Source organism: Rhizophagus irregularis, chromosome 26 (assembly GCF_026210795.1).
Source record: "Rhizophagus irregularis chromosome 26, complete sequence".
Lineage (NCBI taxonomy): Eukaryota > Fungi > Glomeromycota > Glomeromycetes > Glomerales > Glomeraceae > Rhizophagus > Rhizophagus irregularis.
In genome coordinates this window covers 2497981-2521293 of record NC_089454.1, presented here as the reverse complement: position 1 = coordinate 2521293, position 23313 = coordinate 2497981, and the positions used below count along the sequence as shown (strand labels likewise).

At 28.4% G+C, this 23313-nt stretch overlaps 4 protein-coding genes across 4 annotated transcripts; 3 read left to right on the top strand and 1 right to left on the bottom strand.

The window, feature by feature from the left end:
* Positions 1–1006: 1006 nt before the first annotated feature.
* OCT59_017732 (uncharacterized protein) lies at positions 1007–2383 on the bottom strand (the record flags this gene model as incomplete). Its single annotated transcript, XM_066137678.1, has 5 exons — positions 1007–1035; positions 1197–1370; positions 1837–2038; positions 2109–2298; positions 2376–2383. 5 exons carry the CDS (start codon positions 2381–2383, stop codon positions 1007–1009), a joined length of 603 nt encoding a protein of 200 aa, XP_066004231.1.
* An 876-nt stretch (positions 2384–3259) lies between these two features.
* OCT59_017731 (uncharacterized protein) lies at positions 3260–5016 on the top strand. Its single transcript, XM_025314625.2, has 6 exons — positions 3260–3361; positions 3442–3678; positions 3803–3861; positions 3933–4133; positions 4225–4270; positions 4347–5016. The coding sequence occupies exons 1-6, from the start codon at positions 3292–3294 to the stop codon at positions 4643–4645; spliced, it is 912 nt and encodes a 303-aa protein (XP_025184852.1). The 5' UTR covers positions 3260–3291; the 3' UTR covers positions 4646–5016.
* A 3995-nt stretch (positions 5017–9011) lies between these two features.
* OCT59_017730 (uncharacterized protein) lies at positions 9012–9628 on the top strand (the record flags this gene model as incomplete). The annotated part of the gene is made up of 5 exons (XM_066137677.1): positions 9012–9059; positions 9148–9201; positions 9270–9299; positions 9366–9452; positions 9527–9628. The coding sequence occupies 5 exons, from the start codon at positions 9012–9014 to the stop codon at positions 9626–9628; spliced, it is 321 nt and encodes a 106-aa protein (XP_066004230.1).
* A 4814-nt stretch (positions 9629–14442) lies between these two features.
* OCT59_017729 (uncharacterized protein) lies at positions 14443–22629 on the top strand. Its single transcript, XM_025331072.2, has 11 exons — positions 14443–15257; positions 15341–15468; positions 15542–17106; positions 17215–17262; positions 17325–17461; positions 17581–20103; positions 20172–20685; positions 20787–21435; positions 21517–22235; positions 22318–22349; positions 22437–22629. The coding sequence occupies exons 1-11, from the start codon at positions 14565–14567 to the stop codon at positions 22500–22502; spliced, it is 7074 nt and encodes a 2357-aa protein (XP_025184851.2). The 5' UTR covers positions 14443–14564; the 3' UTR covers positions 22503–22629.
* Positions 22630–23313: the final 684 nt, after the last annotated feature.

Sequence of the window (23313 nt, the reverse complement as noted above, 5' to 3'; positions counted from 1 at the left end):
AAGCAAAAATTAAATATTCGAAAAAAATAAAAAAAGTATTAAATCTCTAATAATAAAATCCTTAATAGTTTTATTAAATTTTTTTAATTGTTTTTTAATTGTTGTAATTGTTTGATAACTAATACGTCATATCGCTTTTTTTATTTGTTGTATTGTTTAAAAATACAGTTGTTTAGATAAATTATTATTTTTTCGCATCGATTAGTACAGACAGTAATTTTATTATCTCGCAATTAATTTTTTACTGATCAATCAAATTTTTTACTATTATTTTTTTACGCGACTGTAATTAATGAAAATTACCTTTTAAGTAAAACAAGTAAAATAAGCTATTAAAATACATCAGTCGGTAAATCGTATTTACAACATTAAAAATTTTTTGAGAAAAAAAGAAGATTGGTACAAATTTTAAATTATCAGCGTAAATAAATGACAGGACATTATGTACTATGCAATGTCATAGGTTGTAAATCAGTTTAATTGTCTGGAAGATGATAATTTAAAATACATAAAATCATGCATCAAATATTAATCTGACAAGCTTTAAATGAAAATTCAATAATCAAGCAAGACAAATATTTTTTCTAAATGAAAATAAAATTATAAGAATTAGTAATATTCAAGATGTTAATTCCAGTGCAAATAAAAAAAAAGATGTTATTTTCATAATAATAAGAGGAATAAATTAATCAATAATAAAATGTAAGCAGATTACAAAATAAATATAAATATATTTTTGCATCTATAGTTCTATACTACTATTCATGAAAACTATTCAAAATGAAATATTCTAATATTGTATATTCATATTACCCTGTATAAATTAATTTGAATTGTCATATTAATGAACTCGCTATCATTAAATTTGTATCATGAGTGTCACTAAAATTATGTTTCAATATTTATCACATCAAAATTGAAACATGATTGTGCAACGCTGCTATGATAAGAAGGCTTCTAACTCCCCCGATAAATCTACTTGTTTTATCACGAAATAAATACATGATCACTCAACAAATTCATTACCAACATCGCCTGTTATTATGAATAAATAAATAAAATTAATAAATTAATTTATAGTGGTGTAATACAAAATTATACTATCACCTGCCTTTTAATTGTAATGAGCTTATAAAGAAATAAAATCAATAATTATAAAATAAACATTTTATAATTAAAAATTTTAAACATAATACCTTCATTATTTTCTTCAAGATATGATGTCATAATAGATGAATTAACAGGTTTTGTTAAAATATTAAATGTAAATAACCTACTAGTGTATATAGCATCAGGATTTTTTTCATATGAAGTTGAAATATATGGTATTTCTTCATCAGCTTCTTCAAATGCTGTTTTAATATCTTTCCCTTCATATCCACGAAAAAAAAGGAACTAAGAATTTAAAATATTATACAATTCATTGGCTGTTGGTCTTTTATTTGAATTAGCATTCACACATTTATAAACTAATTTCTTATATATTTCAGGAGTTCCTATTCCAAATTCTGGTCTGAGTCCATTACATATGCCTAATACCAGACTTAAATCATGTTTTCTATCATAAAATGGTGGTTTTCAGATGATAATTCTGTCATAATTATACCAAAACTATAAATATCTGAGGATAATGTATATGGCTCCCATTCAAAACTTCTGGTGCGATATATGGAATTACTCCACATATTTTATCATCTGATTTCTGTTTATTTGATAGTCCGAGATAATCCAAAATCTGAAATATAAGTACTAGTATTATGTAATAATATATTAATAATATGTTTCCACTGTGGAAATCTTTATGAAAATATCCTAATCCATGTAATTTATTAAGACCATATGCTATCCATTGTAAATACTTAATTTTATCTTCCCATAAATTATTATTGAAATTGTGTGAAAGGACACTTCCCAAATTTCCTTTATCAACTAGTCGTAAAATCGTCATAAATTCTTCAGTTACAGGATCTTTGGTCATTCCATAAGAATTCAATGAAGTAAAAGAAATTGATTTATGAAAATTCCAATGGATTTTAAGCTATTATTTGGATAAAAATTTTAATTCATTAAATATTAAGTAGAATATGTAAAGTCAATACAAAACATACTTCATTTAAATATTCAGCTGACATATTCTGTGATCTATTTAATCTTTTCAAAGCAACTTTTGTAGGTTGAGGTTCTTTTTTTTTCCAACTTAAATCATCTTGAGATGTAGATTCTGCTTTACCATCAATCCATGTTGCAGAATATACTTTTGCAAAGCCACCTACACCAATTTGGTTTATATCTTTAAACCTATCAAATGGCAGTGATGGCAAATGACTAGGTCATTTGCCCATTTTGAGATGACCTCCGAATGACCTTCGAATGACCTAGTCATTTAGGTCATTTGTCATTTGAGTCATTTAAAATTAATGCTTTATAATTCAGGCCAAGTTAATGATGCCGGCCAGAATTATGAACTTCTAATATAATTTATCCATGAAATAGTGAAATTGTATGAATAGTTCTGGCCAGAATTATGATGTAATTTTTAAATGACTAGGTCATTTGTCATTTAATGTTGAAATGACCCAAATGACACGTGACCAGTCATTTGAGTCATTTGAGGTCATTTGGGTCACTGGCCAACACTGTCAAATGGTACCCATTCAAGAAACTTAGTACTAGTATCATTTCTTGCATTTATCAACGTCATTATTTCCACTAGTACAACCTTCAATCATGTGATGAGGATCACATTCTTTACACCATAATTCTTCAGTAAATGGTTTATTGCAATAAGAACAATTTTTATGGTTAATATTTATTAAGTTCTTGCTTATTTTGATGATTGATGATTTTCTGTTATTAAATCTGTTACACTATTTCTAAAAATGATCAATTTTTTTTTTTTTCAAAATACAACTTTTACTTCACATAAATTTTACTAATTTTACTAACAAGAGATCGGCACTCATTTACTATTACCTTTTACGCATTTGGAATTGCATGATTCCGCCTGGAATTATCCAAAAAAGGATAGATCTACACATTATTTTGGTTCATAAAATATTCTCATGTACGAGATTGTACTATTCATTATACAGCCGAATAAAGAAGGATGGCTAAGGTGTTGCCAAGACATATCATTGAAATAATGAAATTTTTTTGTACATGCAGCCACGTTATTCATGTGATTTATCTAACTAAATAAGACAAATAATATTTCGGTATTTCGTTATAAAATATCCTCGTTCTCGTTAAATTCGTAACTATTAAATTCGTAAACTATTAATAAAAAAAATAATGCCCGTCAAATTATCGGACAACTACGATTTATCAAAATATGTTATAATTCTTACTGGTGCAACTGATGGTAATTATTTTTTTTCTCAAAATTTAAATTAATATCAATACTTAAAAAAGTTTTAATAATTATTATTGATGAATTATAAGGCATCGGTAAAGAGATGGCAAAATTTTTATTCGGATTCAATCCAAAACGATTGATCATACCCGCTCGTAATAAAGAAAAAGGAAATAAATTATTAGAATATCTTAAATCTTCTAAAGGTCATACAGATAATGTTGAAGTTTGGGAAATGGATTTAGCAGATTTACAAAGTGTAAAAAATTTTGCTAATAAATTCATTAATGAAGTTGGAGAATTACATATGTTAATTAATAATGCGGGTAATAAGATTTATTTATATATTTACCGGAAAAAAAATCTATTCACGTGACTTGAACGAAAATAATAATTTTTTTATTTTAATCACGTCGTTTGATATTTATATATTAATTTTGATATTCTCAGGTATAGAAACTAAAAGACAAATCCTTAAAACGAAGGATAACTTGGAATTACAATTTCAGGTAATCTTTCTTTACAAGTCATTTGTATAACTTAATAACCGAGTTTTAACGATTATACATTTATTTTTTAGGTCAACCATTTATCACATTTTTTGCTTACCATATTATTATTGGATACGATGAAAAAATCAGTCTCTGCTGAATTACCCGGAAAAATTGTAATTACTAGCTCGAGAGCCAACAATTTTGGAGAAATTGATTTTGATAATTTAAATCTTGAAAAAGGTGCTTACTGGAACCCTCTTAAGGGTTATGCAAATACAAAGTTAATGGTGAGATTTCCAATTAAAATTTATTTGTTGAATCTTTATTTAATAATCAATATTAATGGCTCTAATTATATATACTGTTTGTTAAAACAAGAATATTATTATTTGTAAAGAGTTAAGTCGTATGCTTCAAAACGATCGTAAGTATTAAGAAAATATTTTTTTTATAAATATATGAAGAAAATTTAATCGATAATTTTACTTTTAAATATGCAGATATTACAACATATTCGCATAATCCTGGTGTAATTTTAACAAACATATCCCATTTGAATACCGGTTTTTCCATCTCAACTTTAACCATAAATACACTTGCGAGACTATTTGGAATAACAGCCGAGCAAGGTGCTACCAATGTTCTTTATCCTGCGCTTTCTCTTGAAAATAAAGAAACAGGAAAATATTATGATGAAGGCATTGAACAAGAGCCAAATAAAGTAGCATATGATGAAGAAATCGCAAAGAAATTATGGAGTGTCTCTGAACAAATATTAAAAGAACATGGAATGATTTGAAACTTTAATCTTTTAAATTCTTTAAATTTTTATTTATTTCTTACCATGATTTCTTTTTTTTTAAAAAAAACTTTTTTCATTAATACAGCTGTATAAAGGTTAAAAGCATGAAAATTTAATATTATATTCTTTAAAATCTATAATATTATATATTAAAATTTCGAGCATTATTATTATGTGTAATTTTAATCAATTAACAAAAATAGTAGGATCACTACTTTTATCTAGCTAGTATAATAATTATTAAATTTCTTTTTTTTAATTATATAGTTGTATGAATGTTAAAAGTGTAAAACTTTGAACATATATTTTATGATGTCTATATTATTAAAATTTCAAGTATTGTTATTATGTACAGTTTCGAGTAATTGACAAAAATAGGATTCCTACGTGTATGTATAGTATATATTATTTTTTCATATTAAAAGTTACATTATAATTGCGAATTTTAGTATACAGTCTCCCGAAAACAAAGGTTTGCTTGCGACTATCGCGTGTTATAAATCACGTGAAATAAAATTATAAAACAGCCAAATCACATGCGCGGATTTTTGGAAAGATATATTAAAGTCTAGCCTAACTTCCCAGGTATAGGTGCGTCAATTTTGTAAGTATTTCATATAGTCAAATGAGATGCATCAAATCGGCTAGTCAAAAAATGCGCGGATATTGTATTAGTTCAATAACAGTATGGTTTTTCGCGTCTATACGTGTATTACAAAATTTTTAATATATGAGTCATTACATCATTTCTCTATTAATTTATATTTCTTCATATACAAGTAAATATATAAAATTTCATTTATTTCAACTACCACTTTTTCTTTTTCCGCTTCTTAGGTGTTGAGGAGAGGTTTAGGAATATTCATGTTGGAGTAGCATGATGCTATGCATGGGGCATAGTGTGCCTACTTTGTAAGCCTGTGAGCATCAGATTTTCTGCAGTCTCACTGTAGGGCTCGCGGGAATTTTTTGGAGCAGTATAACTATGTGAGGGTTGGAGCATAAACACTTGCTTTTGGTAAGCTCAGCTTTTGCTGCAGTCCTGCAATAGGACTGGTTGGTCATGGTACGGCATTGTGCTATGCATAATTTTCATGGGTAAAGCATAGTACACTTCTTAGGAAGTCCTTTGTGGTAGGGTTATAGTACTTAATCATATTAAAAGTACAAGATTTTCAAAATATGGTAAATCAAAAATAATCAATTTCTTCAATAAATGATCCTAAATGATCAATAAATATTATTTGTCTGGTCCTAACTTTTCACTTAATTTATTTAAAATTAATATCTGATTTGTTCACAACTAAGATTTTACTAATTTTACTAATTTTATATTTATAACAGCAGAGAAATAATTAAATTTATTTAATTCAAACATATCACCATCGAATTATTCTATATTTTATTATATATAATACATGTATTGTTCATTATAAACTCTAAAGCCAGTTAAGTCAGTGTTGGTTTGTAATTTATATTCCAATATTAAATTTATTCAAATTTATGTCAATTTATTTATTTTGAAAATTGTAAAATTACAATTAATCTGAAATATCTTCAGTAAAATTGTTTTCCCTATTAATTCTTCAATAAAATCACCAAAATTAAGACATTTTAATAAAATAATTTTATAAAACAATTTTTTACTGTTCTAATTAATTAAGTATGAAAATGAATTAAATATTTGGCCAATTGATTAACATTATGTTTGGCCGATTTGGCCGATTTAGTTCTTGACCGCGGCCAATCCCAATCAACTTTGGCCGTCAATTTTGGCCGTTGGCTTTGGAAAATCGGCCAAACAAATTGGCTTGGCCGTGGCCAAATGCCAACACTGAGTTATTGCGGTTTTCAGAAATGTTGGCATTGATAGATTTTCCATATATTGTATATTTTGTGTTTTTGTGTTTTTCCGGACATTTTTGATGACAATTTCTGGACATTTTCCAGATATTTTCCGGACAAAAAAGAACACAAAATACAAAACACAAATACAATATTTTGTCTGTAAAATATCCGGAAAATATCTGGAAAATGTCCAGGCAATGTCCAGAAATTGTCATCGAAAATGTCCGGGAAAAAATTATATTTTGTTTGTTTTTTTTGTCCAGAAAATATCTGGAAATTGTCCCGAATTTGTCATCAAAAATGTCCGGAAAAACACAAAAACACAAAATATACAATATATTGAAAATCTATCAATGCCAACATTTCTGAAAACCGCAATAAGTCCTTCAATAATTAATTGAAATCAAGCGGCCACAGTTTGCGAGAGTTACCAGTCAAGTAACCAGTCTTTGCGTATGGTGTGAACGTACTTCTTAAGTTAAAAGCGGAGAACAATAAGAAAACAAAGTAGATAGGCAATGAAGTAATTAGTAATTAATAGCTTTGCACTGCTTTATTATCTGATACATAGAGTTTTGATTTGATTAACTGATCGCTCAGCCATATACATCAAATTACTATAATTTCATTCAGAATCTGATTTACATTTCACTGATCTGACACGTGTCTGGTCATCTGTTGCATTTTTGTGTAACATGAAATATCTATCAAAGAATCGCGACTGAAATTAATTTGCAAAATCTTGTTTTTCATCAATTTTTTTTTTTTATTATATAAACTAAAGTAAAAATATTAAAATAATGTTTTTTAACTTTATTCTTGAAGAACAATAATTCAAGAATAAAAAAATTTGAAATATCTAAATAATATGACATTCAACATCATATTCGAATCTTATGACGTATTAAAATTCTAGAATGTTAACTTCACTTTCAGTTGGTTTATATTTGAATACCCTAATTTAGATTTTGTGCTAAAGTAACGCAAATATTTATTAGCAAGTGAACGTCATATTGGAGCTAATGTTGCAGGCGAAACTGTTTTGTGGTTGGTGAAAGGTTTCGCCTTATAGGTAAAATTGATAATTTTTACGTTATTTCTTATATTAATATTCTCCGGATATTAAAATACACCATATTTAAATTTTACGATATTTGTTCGCACAATAATAATTGCGATCAAGAGATTATTTTATTATTAGTCACGATGAGTTATATTCAGAAATGTCCCAGTCAACTGTACGTCATAAATCATATTATGCGTAAAAAAAAATTTTCATGACTCAAACTAAAATTACTGCGTAATTTAATTATATGACTCGATAATTATATAATATCATACAAGATGAATAAGATTACTCAAAAAAGGATATATAAATTATATCTCCTAAGCAAAAAATATTTTTTCTTCTGTCTCATTCTTTTTTTAATACGATTATTTATATCCTCCATTCATAAATAATCGTAAATAACCCTAGCAGTCTAATCATCTGAAATAAAAACGAGAGTAAAAGAGCCGATATTTTGGCCCTTTGAGATGGAAGAGAAAAGTACAAAGATAAAGAAGACCAAAGGTAAAAAAGACATCGTATAGGAAGAGCAATATATAGTATATTTAATTTAATTTATTATAACACGATTGCTTTTTTTTGCTTCCTGTAGTAAATCAACACTGTCGACGATAGACTTACAAGAATGCGAACACATTTTTTCATATTTCTTTTCTTTATGGGTACAACTTTATAATCCCTGATATAAGATCACGGTATTGTGATGCATATTAAAGTACGGGACAGCAAATCATCGGAAAAAGGAACCAGACATCTATCATTGTTTATTTAGAATTATTATACTTTAAGAGGAATTAAGGCAAGTATTTCCGTCGTATGGTTCTACTTGTTTTATGGGCGTGCGTTGTTTTTGAGTGTTATAACATAGGGGTTTATGTGCTCGTAGTACGTACCATATGCTATTGGCTAGTAGTCATCTGCTTTGTGCACAAAGTCGTAACTACTATGATGCCACGTAGGAGGTTCCACAAGCTGACTCATATGGGAGGGCAGGTCGTGGTGCCCATGGAAATGACACATATTTCTATGTTATGAGCATACTTGATTATGATATATGCTAACATAATGTAAATTTGTTTAGATTTTAACTAGGAATAACGCTAGTTACTATACTTCGAATTTGGATCTTTTTGTGGTACATTTTATTTGGAAAATATCATCAACATAATCATTTCATCAATTTAACAGAAAATTTAACCACAGATGGATAAAATCCCTGATCTAAATTCACGGATATGATGCATATCAAAGTCACGGACAGCAAATCATTTAGAATAATAATATTCTAACAGGATTTAAGGCAAGTATTTCCGTCGTATGGTCCTACTTGTTTTATGGGCGTGCGTTGTTTTTGAGTGTTATAACATAGGGGTTTATGTGCTCGTAGTACGTACCATATGCTATTGGCTAGTAGTCATCTGCTTTGTGCACAAAGTCGTAACTACTATGATGCCACGTAGGAGGTTCCACAAGCTGACTCATATGGGAGGGCAGGTCGTGGTGCCCATGGAAATGACACATATTTCTATGTTATGAGCATACTTGATTATGATATATGCTAACATAATGTAAATTTGTTTAGATTTTAACTGGGAATAACGCTAGTTACTATACTTCGAATTTGGATCTTTTTGTGGTACATTTTATTTGGAAAATATCATCAACATAATCATTTCATCAATTTAACAGAAAATTTAACCACAGATGGATAAAATCTCTGATCTAAATTCACGGGTATGATGCATATCAAAGTCACGGACGGCAAATCATTTAGAATAATAATATTCTAACAGGATTTAGGGCGAGTATTTCCGTCGTATGGTTCTACTTGTTTTATGGGCATGCGTTGTTTTTGAGTGTTATAACATAGGGGTTTATGTTCTCGTAGTACGTACCATATGCTATTGGCTAGTAGTCATCTGCTTTGTGCACTAAGTCGTAACTACTATGATGCCACGTAGGAGGTTCCACAAGCTGACTCATATGGGAGGGCAGGTCGTGGTGCCCATGGAAATGACACATATTTCTATGTTATGAGCATACTTGATTATGATATATGCTAACATAATGTAAATTTGTTTAGATTTTAACTAGGGATACCGCTGGTTACTATACTTCAAATTTGGAATCTTTTTGTGGTACATTTCATTTGAAAAAATATCATCAGCACAATATTTCATCGATTTAACAGAAAATTTAACCACAGATGGATAAAAGTCATGAAATTAACCCAACTCGGATAAAATTTAATTTTTAATTGCTGTGTATTTTTCAGTTATTGTTTTAGAACCATGATTAATTTGAAAGAAACACTGTTGATAGTGTTTAGTATAAAATTTTTTAATCTAACATTTTTCTAATTCTTTTGTTATATTTTAATATCCTAATTTGTTATAAAAAATAAAATAAAAATTGTATCTTATCTTATGATATCATATATTATACTGTCAAGATTTATTCTATCCAATGTAACGTTTTGTAAAGAAAAAGTCCGTGAAATATGCAAAGAATCTAATTAAAAAGTTTGTGCACAGTACTGTATGTAATATATTAGAAATTTTTTTTAAACACTATATAAATCTAACTACTTAATTATTCTTTAAACAGTTAGAATACAACGATAATTTTTTTTTATTAAAATTTTAATAGTAACGAAATCTTCTGATACTTAAAAGTTATGATAAAGTGTATCACTTTGACAAGAAAATGCATGTAAACATTGAGTTTTGACTAATTTATAAATGGTAGAATTGTAGGAAATTATTTAAAATATTTCACCATACACTTCATTGCTTTTCAATTTATAAAAAAAAAAATAAAAAAAAGTCTTAAATTAATTGCTGATCTACTATTTGGTGATGTTGTTCTGGCACACAAAATTATATTTCTTTCAGCCTCCACAGCCTCCATAGATTAGATTGCTATATTAATAATGTAGCAAGAAACGTGATCAACTTAAAATAAATGGTTTGATTACTGTGATACAAAATTTAACTATTCCCAATTCCTTTTTTATCTTCATTGATTAGAAAATATAATGTAACTCAACTAACGCCAATAAACCCAACAAATTTTCTACTAGAATATCCATCCATTACTAATTAAATTCAAGTCCTTATTTAGTAAATTAAATGTCTTTAAAAAAATCCTAATTTAGTTCTTATTGCAACAATCCAATTATGGTGTAAAGAATGTGATCCTCGTTGCATAATTGAAGGATGAACCAGCGGAAATAACGACATTGATAAATTTATCAAGGGTACAATTTTTAATGAACGAGATACTTTTCATTTGGCTACATTTCTTGAATGTGTACCATTTGATAGATTTAAAGTTAAAGCCCTATAAAAAATTTTTCAGAAAAATGATCACGTGACTGGGTTTCTTCGGAATAAAAACTAGAAAGATGATCATTTATCGGTTTTAAGACGTAAAACAAATTGGTGTAGGTGGATTTTCAAAAGTGTATTCTGCAATATGGATTGATGGTAAAGCGGAATATACAATACAAGATGATTTAAGTTGAATAAAAGAAGACCCTAAACATATCAAAGTTGCTTTGAAAAGGTTAAATGGATCACGGAATACGTCAGCTGAATATTTAAATGAAGTAGTATGTTTAGTATTGACTTCAGTTTACATATCTAAATTAATATTTAATGATCATTAAAATGTTTAATTAATAATTTTTAATGCAAAATAATAGCCTAAAATACATTATCAATCAATGCTATTTCATTAAAATTTTATGAAATGACAAAAGATCCTGAAACTGGTGGATTTATGATGATTTTGGAATTTCGGATCAAGGAAATTTAAGAATTTTTTTTTCACAATTTCAATAATATTTTGTGGAAAGATAAAACTAGATATTTAGAGAGTTTAACATTTGGCCTTAAATGTTTGGATATTTTCATAAAGATTTTCATAGTGGAAATATTTTATAAAATGCTAACATTTCTCGTATTACAGATTTTGGATTATCTGGACTATCAAATAAACAAAAATCGGATGATAAAATATGTGGAGTATTACCATATATTGCCCAGCAGGAGTTATATACACTATCTTCTGATATTTATAGCTTTAAAAAATTACTAGTAATTCTGGGCAGCACTATAAATTTGTTCTGGACTACTATATAGTCACATGACCGTTCGATTATGGAAAGATAGCTGATACTGTATATAGGACTTAGTTATATAGTGTGTTTTATTAAAAGTTCGTTATATCCAGTGAAATTATTTATAAAAAATCGGTTCTGGATTTATAGCGAGGGTTCGGTATAAACAGCAGGTTCGTAGAGTCGTAGTCGACTGTATGCTATATATACTATTTGCATCTAGTAATTTAACAAAACCTACGTCATACATTTATGACGAAGAAAATAATTAAGGTTTTATGTTAAAAAATTTATAATCAAATATTTAGTTCCATCAAAAAAGTAGGTAAGGTGATCTATATGAATTGATTAATTTTATTAGCTTATTCAAAACGACAGATTATAATAGTAGTAATAAAGATGATGTTGATTATTGAGCTATTATACATTTTTTTTGTGGTAAATCTTTATTTTTAGAATTAATTTAATTTATTTACGAATTCTTAACATCAGATAGTTACTGTATATGGTGTTATATGTATATTACTACTAGTTATTTCCAGATGATAAAATTATGGACTCTTCGACGTGTCCCATTAGTTTCGAGTTGCAACCACTAACCCGAAGTTATCTAAATGAATAGTGGTCTGTGCGTGATACTCAAATGAAAAAGAAATTTTGGTTAAATTATGCTATTCAACAGGACCTGGAAAACTTCTAATAGGGGTTACCGCCAAACATGATTCGAGGCTATAATTAATTTTCAAAAAGGTCACCGCCAAATTAATTAGTAAAAGTCACGTGTTGGTTCGCAACAATAAGAATTTTTTTGTGAAAATCTTTCCTTTCTTGGCCCTATTACTATATTTGAAATAGATACATGTGAGTAAACAGCAAAACAACCAATCATATTATGGTTCGCACTCCTATTTTTTTTTGATTTTTTGGCGGTAACCTTTATATATAGTTTTCCAGGTCCTTATTCAACGTTGGTATCGTACTATAATTATATAAACATTAATATTAACATGATTAAAATCGACTGAATTAAAATGATATTGGTACATTACATTTTATTATCACCAACAAATACAAAATAGGATGGCGATATTTGACTTTGTAGAAGATTTCCATTCATTGTTAAACTTATAATTAAATTTTATTATGGATACAAATAATATTTATACACAGTGAAATTCGATAAACCGGATCTATCGGTTCCACTAAAAATATCCGGTTTATCGGGATATCCGGTATAGCGAAAAAAATTTCGGTATATTGGAAATCTATTATACTGAATTTTTTTAAAGAATTCATGCTAATAAAATTAAAATACACTATATTTTAATTTTTCATCTTAGTTTTAAGTTGAAAATGAATATAAAATATTTTTAATTGAATATATAAGTAATATATAACTTCGGCCGGAATTAAGATTTTTATAATTCTGGCCAAAATTAAGATTTACCGCATCACGTTACTTAAATTTTATTGGTTAATGATCACGTGATCCGGTTTATCGAATCATTTTTACTATAGCTGGTTAGAAAATTGATCCGTTATATCGAATATCGAGCTTTTACTAGTAAACTCCGGTATATCGAAACTATTTTAATATACGTGATTTGGTTCCAGCAAAAAAGTCCGGTTTAGGGCCAAATCCGGTTTATCGAAGATCCGGTTTATCGAATTTCACTGTGTATATGTTATAATAAACATATTTTAAGGTTTAATTTTCGTTGAAAAAAATTTAAACTTCGGGCGTAGGATTGCCCCAAGTTTTGAATTTTGGACGCAATAATGCCTGGGTAACAAATCTGAGGTTAGAATGGTTGTTAGCACATTTTTGATGATCAGCTTTAAACATGCAATATATGGTTTTATAAAATTTTATAATATTACTAATATAATTATATAAGCAATTTGTAAAACGATTACTACAATTAGCAACCCTTTCCTAATTTTTGGCGTTACAAAGTTACAACTGTAATTTACCCCCTATCTGCTATTAGCAATAAAGAAATTAGTAATTATGATTTCTTAATTTGTAGTTAAGTAAAAGTCAATTAATTGCTTATATATAGTAAAAACAAAATATATAAACAATATCTTTTTATATAACCCATTGTTAGTGTGGCACAACTTGTGCGTAAAGTTTAATGATTTTTTATTTTAATCGCTATTTTGGTAAATTTTGGTAAACAAAATTGATCTACTAACTATATTTGTGAACAATAACGAGACTTCTTAACGTCTCCCCCTATTTAAAAAAGTATTAATTAATAATAATGTTTTTAGAATATCAATAACTAATAATTAATTTAATTTGTTTCACATGAAATAAAAAATTATTTTCATTCTGAGATCATTCCGAATTTTTTAAAATGAATTTTCTAATTTGAGAATAATTAATTAATTAACTTTGACTTTGTAGAGAAAAGAATTGGCATTTTTTGTCAAAAATTTTTAAGGCTAAAATTCATGTGATACAAAAATTTGGTGGCTTTTTTTTTATTGATAGTAAAATTACCATAAAAAATTCAAAGTTAATGTGGCATTACTGTTACACAACATCCTTCTACGTATTGATTTAAAACGTATGTTTTTCACACCTGAAATTTACATTTTAGGTGACCAATGAATGGATCTTATATGCATGTAGTATGCAAACCTTACTTTTATTTACATGTCAATTTAATATATTACAAATAAATAAAAAAAAAGCATTTATAAGACTTATCAATTTCTTTTTTTTTTTTCTTTCTTTCTCTCGATTTTTTTTTAAGAAAATAACGTTTTTCTTTGGATACTTTTTTTTTTAAAAAAAAAACTGCTTTCCATGATAATATCGGATAACTCCAAAAACACAATCAATTTTCGTTAATAAGCTTGTTATTATGGACAGAATATTATTTGGTCCTAATAATGATAACGGTGATGGCGGTGGATTAAATTCCAATAGAGGTGGTAGAGGAAATAATAGAGGCAACTCTGGTCGTGGAGGACGTGGTGGTGGAGGAGGACGTGGTGGACGTGGTGGTGGTGGAGGACGTGGTGGTGGTAGAGGACGTGGAAATAATAGACGAGGTGATAATAATCGTAACAATACACCACCTACACCACCTCCACCAAGATTAACTATTCCTCAAATAAGACAATCACAACAAGAAACCACTATTGCAAATTTTAGTTCATCAGAATTATCATATAAAGGTAGTGATAAAATAATTTTTATTACTAATGGGGATCCTATTAAACATATTTGGAAGAGAGTATTAAAAAAGGATGGTCCTTGGAATCAAAATGATGTTAGATTTTTTGTTAGTTCCGCTTTAGTAGCAACGGATTCTAAAACCGGTTATAAAGTAGAAGAAATTGTATCAGAATTAGGTAATCCTGAAAGTGGTCTTAGGAGATTGAGAGAAATTATGAATTTTCCAATGTCATGTGATGCGGGTCTTAGAGATGATGTATTATCATTCCAATATGTTATATTACCTTTATTGGGTTTATTGACTAGAACTGCGATTACTGATTGTAATTTGGAAAAATACGTTCATGCCATCTTTACGGCCGTTTATACAAACCTTGTAAGTTTATTTTTTTTTTAACTTATTAAATGTTATGTGTATTATGTATTCTAATGATTAAATACTTTACTTTTAAAATGAAGGAACAATTTCTTTATAATAATGTGATGAAAATGTTGGAGATGTTGTTGGGGCGTAATTCAGTTGTAGATCGTGTAGTTAACGCTGAAGCATTGCTAGCACGCGAACGTTACGCATTTATTCCATCCTCGTAAGTAGTAATGTATAGCGCATAACTATATTATTTATCTAATGTACTAATTCTATATTTTTTATTAAAAAAGTTTAGGAATATTTTTCTTAATAATCGTAAGACTTCTAACAGAATTATTACGTCGTATCAAAGAAGCATCCGTTAATGAAACTATGCATAAAATTTTCCACGATTTACAACGATTAAAAACTACTTATCAACAAACAATCAATCAACAACGACTATTTTTCAGTTCAACAGATCCATTAATTGATGATTTAGAAACTAGAGAATATTTTTTCACTATATTAGAAAAAGAGATGAAAACCATGAATAAAATGTTAAATAATGGTCGTACCAATTTAATATTTGAACAAAATCCTGATCCAAAAGATTTAACTCGATTATATTATAAAGAATTGGCTAGAAAAGTTGATGCAAAAAGAATTTATGATCCACCAGGAGAATTATCAAAAGAAGGTCAAAGGCATGATAATGATTTTGTTGAAATTGAGAAAATATCAATTATTCCTACCAGAGAAGAAGTTTTATGTGAACGAAAACCTTTTTTACCTTCTACACTTACTGATTCATTACACTTTTTACCTTATGGTGTAAGTAGGTTACTTGATACACAATTTCGTCTTTTAAGAGAAGATATGTTAAATCCTATTCGCGGAGGTATTTATAATTTCTTAAATGCGTTATTAAAAGATTGGTCATCACCTAACAATAATAGTAAACTATCTGCGGAATTAAAGAAAATACAAGAAAGAGGAGGTAGATTTAAATATAATAATGGAATAAGTGATAATGGTGATTTACAAGTATATACTCATGTACAATTCGTTAGAATTAGTTGTAATAAAAAGAAAGGATTTTATTGTACTGTAAGATTCAACTCTCCAAGATTTCGTAATTCAGGGAATCAAAGAGGTAGAAAAGAATATTGGGAAAAAACAAAAAAATTATTAACTGGTAGTTTAATTGCTATCTTACTACCAAATCCAGATTCTAAACAAACAAGACCTAATAACGCTTTTAATAATAATTATGTTTCTATAAGTAAATCTGATTTATATTCAATATATTTTGGTGTTGTAGCATTAAGAGACGAAAATTCATTATCTAATCATGCAGATTATTGTGATATTGATATTTCTTTTATCGATCCATCAATTTATCCTATTGCATTAAACGAAATTTCAAGATTTGAAGGAATAAATAGGAATTCTTTAGAAAAAAGATTTATGGTAGAGTCAACTGGCGTTTATTTCGAATCTTATTATCATATACTTAAAACTCTTAAAGAAACTGATCCTAATGTTATGCCCTTTGACAAATATTTGGCTCCTAATCTTGACGATTTTAATAATAATGGTGATGAAAATGTTGAAGGAGGATGGAGAAGAGATATTAATAATTTAACTGGTAGTAGTAGTAAATCTATCATAGATGTTATGGTTGGAAATCCTTTATATACTGTAGCGCCAGGGTTTCAATTTGATTTGTCTGTTTTATTTAAAAATGAACAAAGTGTGAAATTGAGCGTTGCTGAAACATTTTCACATAATGAAGTGGTAAAAGTTATTGAAGAAAAAAGTAAAGTCGGTAAATCATCCAGTGGAGTTACTTACGGATTGGACGAAACTCAAGGTAAATATTTAAGTAGTAGCTAAAAGTGTTGATAAGGCGTTCAAGGAGTTAAGGGAGAAACAAAATTACAAAATTTTACTAACCTAATTGATTTTTTTTTTTTAATAGCACAGGCGTTGATATATGCTTTAACGCGTGAAATTGCTTTAATCGAAGGTATATATGATTATATTTAAAACTATGATGAACGAAAAATTAATTAAAATTTGTTTTTTTAGGACCACCTGGTACTGGTAAAACTGTAGTCGGTATTCAAATAATGAAAGTATTATTGGCAAAAGAAAATCGTAAAACAGGAATCGGTCCTATTTTAACTATTTGTTTTACAAATCACGCTCTTGATCAATTCTTGGAGGTAAATTTAATCACTCGTTATAATTATTATAATTATTTGAAAATTCAAAAAAGAAATTTTAACAATAATTTTTAACGTTCGCTTTTTTTTTTATTTATTTTTTACTTATTTTTTTTAAGCATTTACTTGATGAAGGTATAACGAAAATAGTCAGATTAGGTTCTCGGTCAAAATCAGATAGGGTCAGAGAACTTAGCTTAGATAACAAATTTTATAGAAGCTCTTCTGATGCATCTCATCAATTAGCAAGATCATTAAGAGCAATTGAAGAAGAAGTTAAAGATATGACAGATACTATATTTAAAAGACATTTAAAGTGGGATGATATAAAAGCACATTTGAAGGTTAATGAAAGGAGATTTTTTAATAAATTTAATTATGTAACTTATAATGAGTTACCTAATTGGGTTTTGGGTAATGGTTCTCAAAAATCTGTTGATGGTTTTGAAGTTGTTCGAAAAAAGAAAAAGAAAAAGTTACCAACATTTGAAAGATGGGTAAAGGGGGAAGATATTGCAGTAATTAATAAAAGAAAATTGGATTTTATAGAACTAAGAAATAATATTAAGAAAATTAATGCGAAAGGATCATATCATAATACTTTTGAAGTATTAGGCGATAATGGTGGTGATGAAGAGAGTTCAAATGATGATTTGCTAGTTGATTACGTTGATTACGATACGATATATTGGGTTGACAAGTATGAAGAACCAAAAACAGATCGTCCTATAGAAGAATTATTAAAGATTTATTCAATCTGGAAAATGTCAAGAGTAGAAAGAATAAGACTTCATGATCATTGGCGTGCAATAATATATAAAAGAGTTGAAAAAAGACTATCAGGTTTACAAAAAACGTATGATGTCAACCGCAAAGAATTGGATGATATTAATGATGAAGAGCGTCGTGAAATATTATTAAAGAGTGATGTTATTGGTATGACCACAAATGGTGCAGCTAAATTTCAAGAATTAATTAGATCTGTTGATCCTAAAGTTATTGTTTGTGAAGAAGCTGGTGAGGTTTTGGAAGCTCATATTCTAAGTGCATTAACTCCATCAACTCAACATTTGATATTAATTGGAGATCATAATCAACTTCGACCTAATGTTGCGACTTATACTCTTAGTATGGATTCACAAATAGGAAAGAATTATCAATTGGATCAATCATTATTCGAAAGATTAGTTAAAGGTGATAATGCAGTTAAAATCGAGAAAGCTCGACTCTTAACTCAGAGACGTATGAGAAAAGAAGTTTCCGATTTAATTAGAAATACACTTTATTCAAATTTGGTTGATGGGGATAATACTGCAAGATACGAGAATATACGTGGAGCTCAACAAAACGTATATTTTATTGACCACAGGCATCCAGAAGATGGTTCCGGTGGCGATTTTGCAATACAGTCTCATGCAAACAAGTATGAAGTTAAAATGGTAGTTGAGATGGTAAAATATTTCGTTAGGAATGGATATACTAAACAAGATGATATAGCCGTACTTACTCCTTATTTAGGACAAATGATGAAAATTAGAGAAGCATTAGCAAAATCATTTGTTGTTGTTGTTGATGAAAGAGATGAAGAGAATATTACTCAATTGGAAGAAGATCGAGATGGTGAAGAAAATGATGATAAAAATAATAAGAATATAATTGATGAAAGTGTGAGTGTAGCTTCAACAAAATCATTAAATCAACAAGTTACTTTAAGGACTGTTGATAATTTTCAAGGTGAAGAAGCAACTATAATTATTGTTTCATTGGTTCGTAATTTCTCCGGAACCGGTGGTCATGATACAATTGGATTTCTCAAAAGTACCAATAGAAGTAATGTTTTATTGTCACGTGCTCGGGAAGGAATGTACCTCATCGGTAATTCGGAATTAATGGCATCAAGATCTAAAGATATGTGGGAACCTGTAATTAAAATGTTACGTGAGCGTGATCCACCACAAGTTGGTTTTGGTATGCCAATTGTATGCAATCGTCATCCTAATTACAAACATATTATAACTGAACCTGAACAATTTGAACAAGTTAGTCCTGATGGTGGATGTAAAGAACAATGCGACATGCTACTTCCTTGTGGACATGCGTGTACTCAGAAATGTCATTCAGATGATCCTAAACACGTTGGAGTCCAATGTTTTAAACGTTGCACAAGATTACAATCAGGATGTAATCATCCGTGTCCAAAACTTTGTTATGAAGATTGTGGAAGGTGTGAATTTTCCGTTGGAGATATTGTATTGCTTTGTGATCATGAATTTAAAAATGCTAGATGTTGGCAAGAGAAAAATAAAGAAAAAATTAAATGTAAACATCTAATTGATATTACATTGCCTTGTGATCATATATTAAAAGATGCTGAATGTTGGCGAGAGGAAAATAAAGAAAGTATCAGGTGCACTCATCATATTGATATTATATTACCTAATTGTGGTCATATATTACGCGATGAATGCTGTAAAGAACAAACTAAAGAGACACTCAAATGTGAATTTCCTATGGGGGATATTATATTAGATTGTGGTCACATAAAACGTAACGTTGAATGTTGGCAAAATCAAATGGGACTTATTTGTACGGAAGTAGTTACAGTAAAATTACCATCTTGTGGACACAACAAAGTCATGAATGTATGTAATAAATTTTTTTTTGGTTTTTTTGTTAATATCTTTTAACGCGATTTTTTTTTATTTTTTAGTGCAATGCATCATTCGATAATGTTAAATGTAAAGAGAAGTGCGGAAAACAATTAGCATGTGATCATGAATGTTTAAATGAATGCCATGAATGTCAAGAACTTTCTTCACAAATAAGTGGAGATACAAACGTCCCTATTGAACGCGTATTTCATGGAAAATGTAAAGTATTATGTAACAAGCTATTATTTTGTGGGCATTCATGTAGACAATATTGCCATAAAGGAGAATGTTCACCTTGTAAGAATAGATGTTCAATATCATGTGAGCATACAAGATGCAATAGAAATTGTCTAGATCCTTGTGCTTTATGCGCAGAAAAATGTTCTTGGGAATGTAGACACCAAGGAAGATGTGAGTTAAGTTGTGGAATCCCTTGTTCTAGATTACCCTGTAATGAAAGATGTGGTAAAGCATTGAAATGTGGACATAAATGTGCTGGAGTTTGTGGTGAGGTATGCCCTTCAAAAATCGATTTTTGTGTTGTATGTGCCCCTGAAAAAGTTAAAAATCAAGGTGAGTTAATAAATATTATTATAAACAAAATTGTTTCTTTTTTTTTTTAATATTAAAGTTGTTAAATTTTTTTTTTATTTTTTTTTAACAAAAAATTATAGTATCAGACACGATTAGCGATATCATTTTTAGTGAGATAGATTGGAATCAAGAAAGAATGATTGTTCTTTCTTGTGGTCATGTATTTACCATGAAAAGTATGGATGCGTTGATGGAAATGAAGAATTATTACGAAGGTTCAAATGAAGGAGGATGGATATCACTTAAAGAACTTCCAACTCCATCAACGGATATAAAAACGTGTCCGGAATGTAATTCACCAATTAAAAATATAAAGAGATACGGAAGAGTAATTAAAAAACACACATTAGACACACAAAACAAAAAATTCTTATTAAAATATCATTTCCAATTAGAAGGAATTAGAAAACAAATTAATTCGGTCTTTGAAAAATTGGGAAAAAATAGAAGACAGTTAAAGAAGGATTTAATTGAGATTCTTGAATCTGAATCAATACAAAAAGGAGAGGTAACATTTAAAGAATGTAAAAATAGAGGACTACCTGAAATTACTCCTTATTATTATTTTGAAAATATTGAAGTATATCATGGATTTGATGAGAATACTGAACAAGTTTGGATTAATCACGTTAGAAAATTATTAAAACGTTATGATGAGTTAACATTTATTATTCGTGCCACGAAATTTCCTCCTCATAAAAAAGCTTTGGAAGCTTCTATAACTAATTTGTAAGTATTACGATATTTCTAAAAAATTTTATTGTGGTTTTTTTTTTCAAAAAATAATGTTTTTTCTTCTTTTTTTTATAGAAACGCAAATAACGCAGATCTCGAAGAACAATTAATTACACAATTATCAGATCTTCATATTGGGGGTCCCTCCTCAAATTCAAATTCAAATTCAAATTCTACCCCTCCTGAATATTTACAATTTACTTCGCAAGTAGATCGTAAAATTTATTTAGATGCAGTTTTCGAAATGATCAATGTACAAAAAATTCTATATGGTGAAATTTTATTCATAATTCATACATTCGAATCTGAATTTAATATTAGAGAAGAAATATGGATTACTTTTGCTCAAAGACTACAACAAACTATTCAACAACATCTTTATGCAATAAGAGAAGCTGCAGAATTGGCTAATTACGGTAGATACTTTCTTTTAGTTAATGTAGAAATATTAGAACTTGATCTTAAAATGATTGCGTATCAATTAAGATATCAACAAAATGATACCCTTATTGATAATGCAACTCAAAAGAGAACTAAGAAAAAATGTGAGGGTATTAAGGAAAGAACCGTAGAAGTATGTAAAAATTATAGAGCCAATGATAATAATGAAATCGAAGGAAGAGCATTTAAGAGTGATATTTATAAAAGATTAGAAATTTTATGGGAAAATTGTGATAAAGTTATAAATTGCGTTGAAAATTCGAGCACAAGTGTTGATAGTTTTTTAGGAACTGAAGAATTATCAGAAATGAAAAGAATTGATCAAATTACGAGACTTAAACTTAATAAATCAGGTAATTTTATCATAACTTATTTTAATGCTCTTTAAAAATAAATTAATTTTATTAATTATTTTTTTTTTTAATTCATTATTAGGTCATTGGTATGAATGTTCCAAAGGTCATCCGGTAAGTAATTTATATGTTCTGATTACTATATAAGTATTTAACTTTGCCTTGTTTTTAAACTTATGATGTTAATTTTTTTTCTTTTAGTATATAATTGAAGAATTTAATGAAGCTACTGGTTGTCCTGATTGTAATATGTTTGTCATCAATTAACTGAATAGGTTCAGAATTTGTCTTATATATAGATTCTTAAGTGTTAGTATTAAATGTATAACGAAAAAATATTTATTATAAATTTTGGATTTTAGTAATAAAGAAATCTTTCCGTAACGTAAATAATATAAATTTGTTTGCACTTATTTATCAAAAATGAGATTTATCCCCAATTTCTTGAGCAGTTCACTGTAATTATGCATAATAATGATTATTGTGAGCGATTGATTAATTCATGGTGGTGAATTAACTCATGGTAATTTGACAATACATCGTATAATGCCGAAATATATACACCAGACCTGATATAAAATATAAAATAACACATGCCGAATTGCCGTAATGCCGAATTGGTAAATTGACGTAATGCCTTGGTGAACAGATTTGATACCCTACTTGAAAAATTTTATAATTTTAATAATTTACAGATAATTGCAAAAAGAATGGACCACCCAATTCATTTTCATTCCCTTCATACGCAGGGAGTTCCTTAATGTACAGTGAGGGTGTACGATATTAAAGTACGAACTAACGTTAACGCTATCACGTGCAATTGCATAACTCCTAAACTCGGGCCGTTAATATCGTACACCCCCATTGTACATTAAGGATACCCCATTCGCAAAAATGTCACGAAAAAATCACGTGACTGCTTTTTGTCACATGACTTGGGTTGTTATTTGTCACATTAGTTAATTTCTTAATTTCTTAATGCCGGCCGATTCGACATTTTAGTAGGGTAGTCATGTTTTGTCGTCCGAAAAAAAATTTTAACGTGGATTTCGTTATAATATTCATAAAATCGAATTTA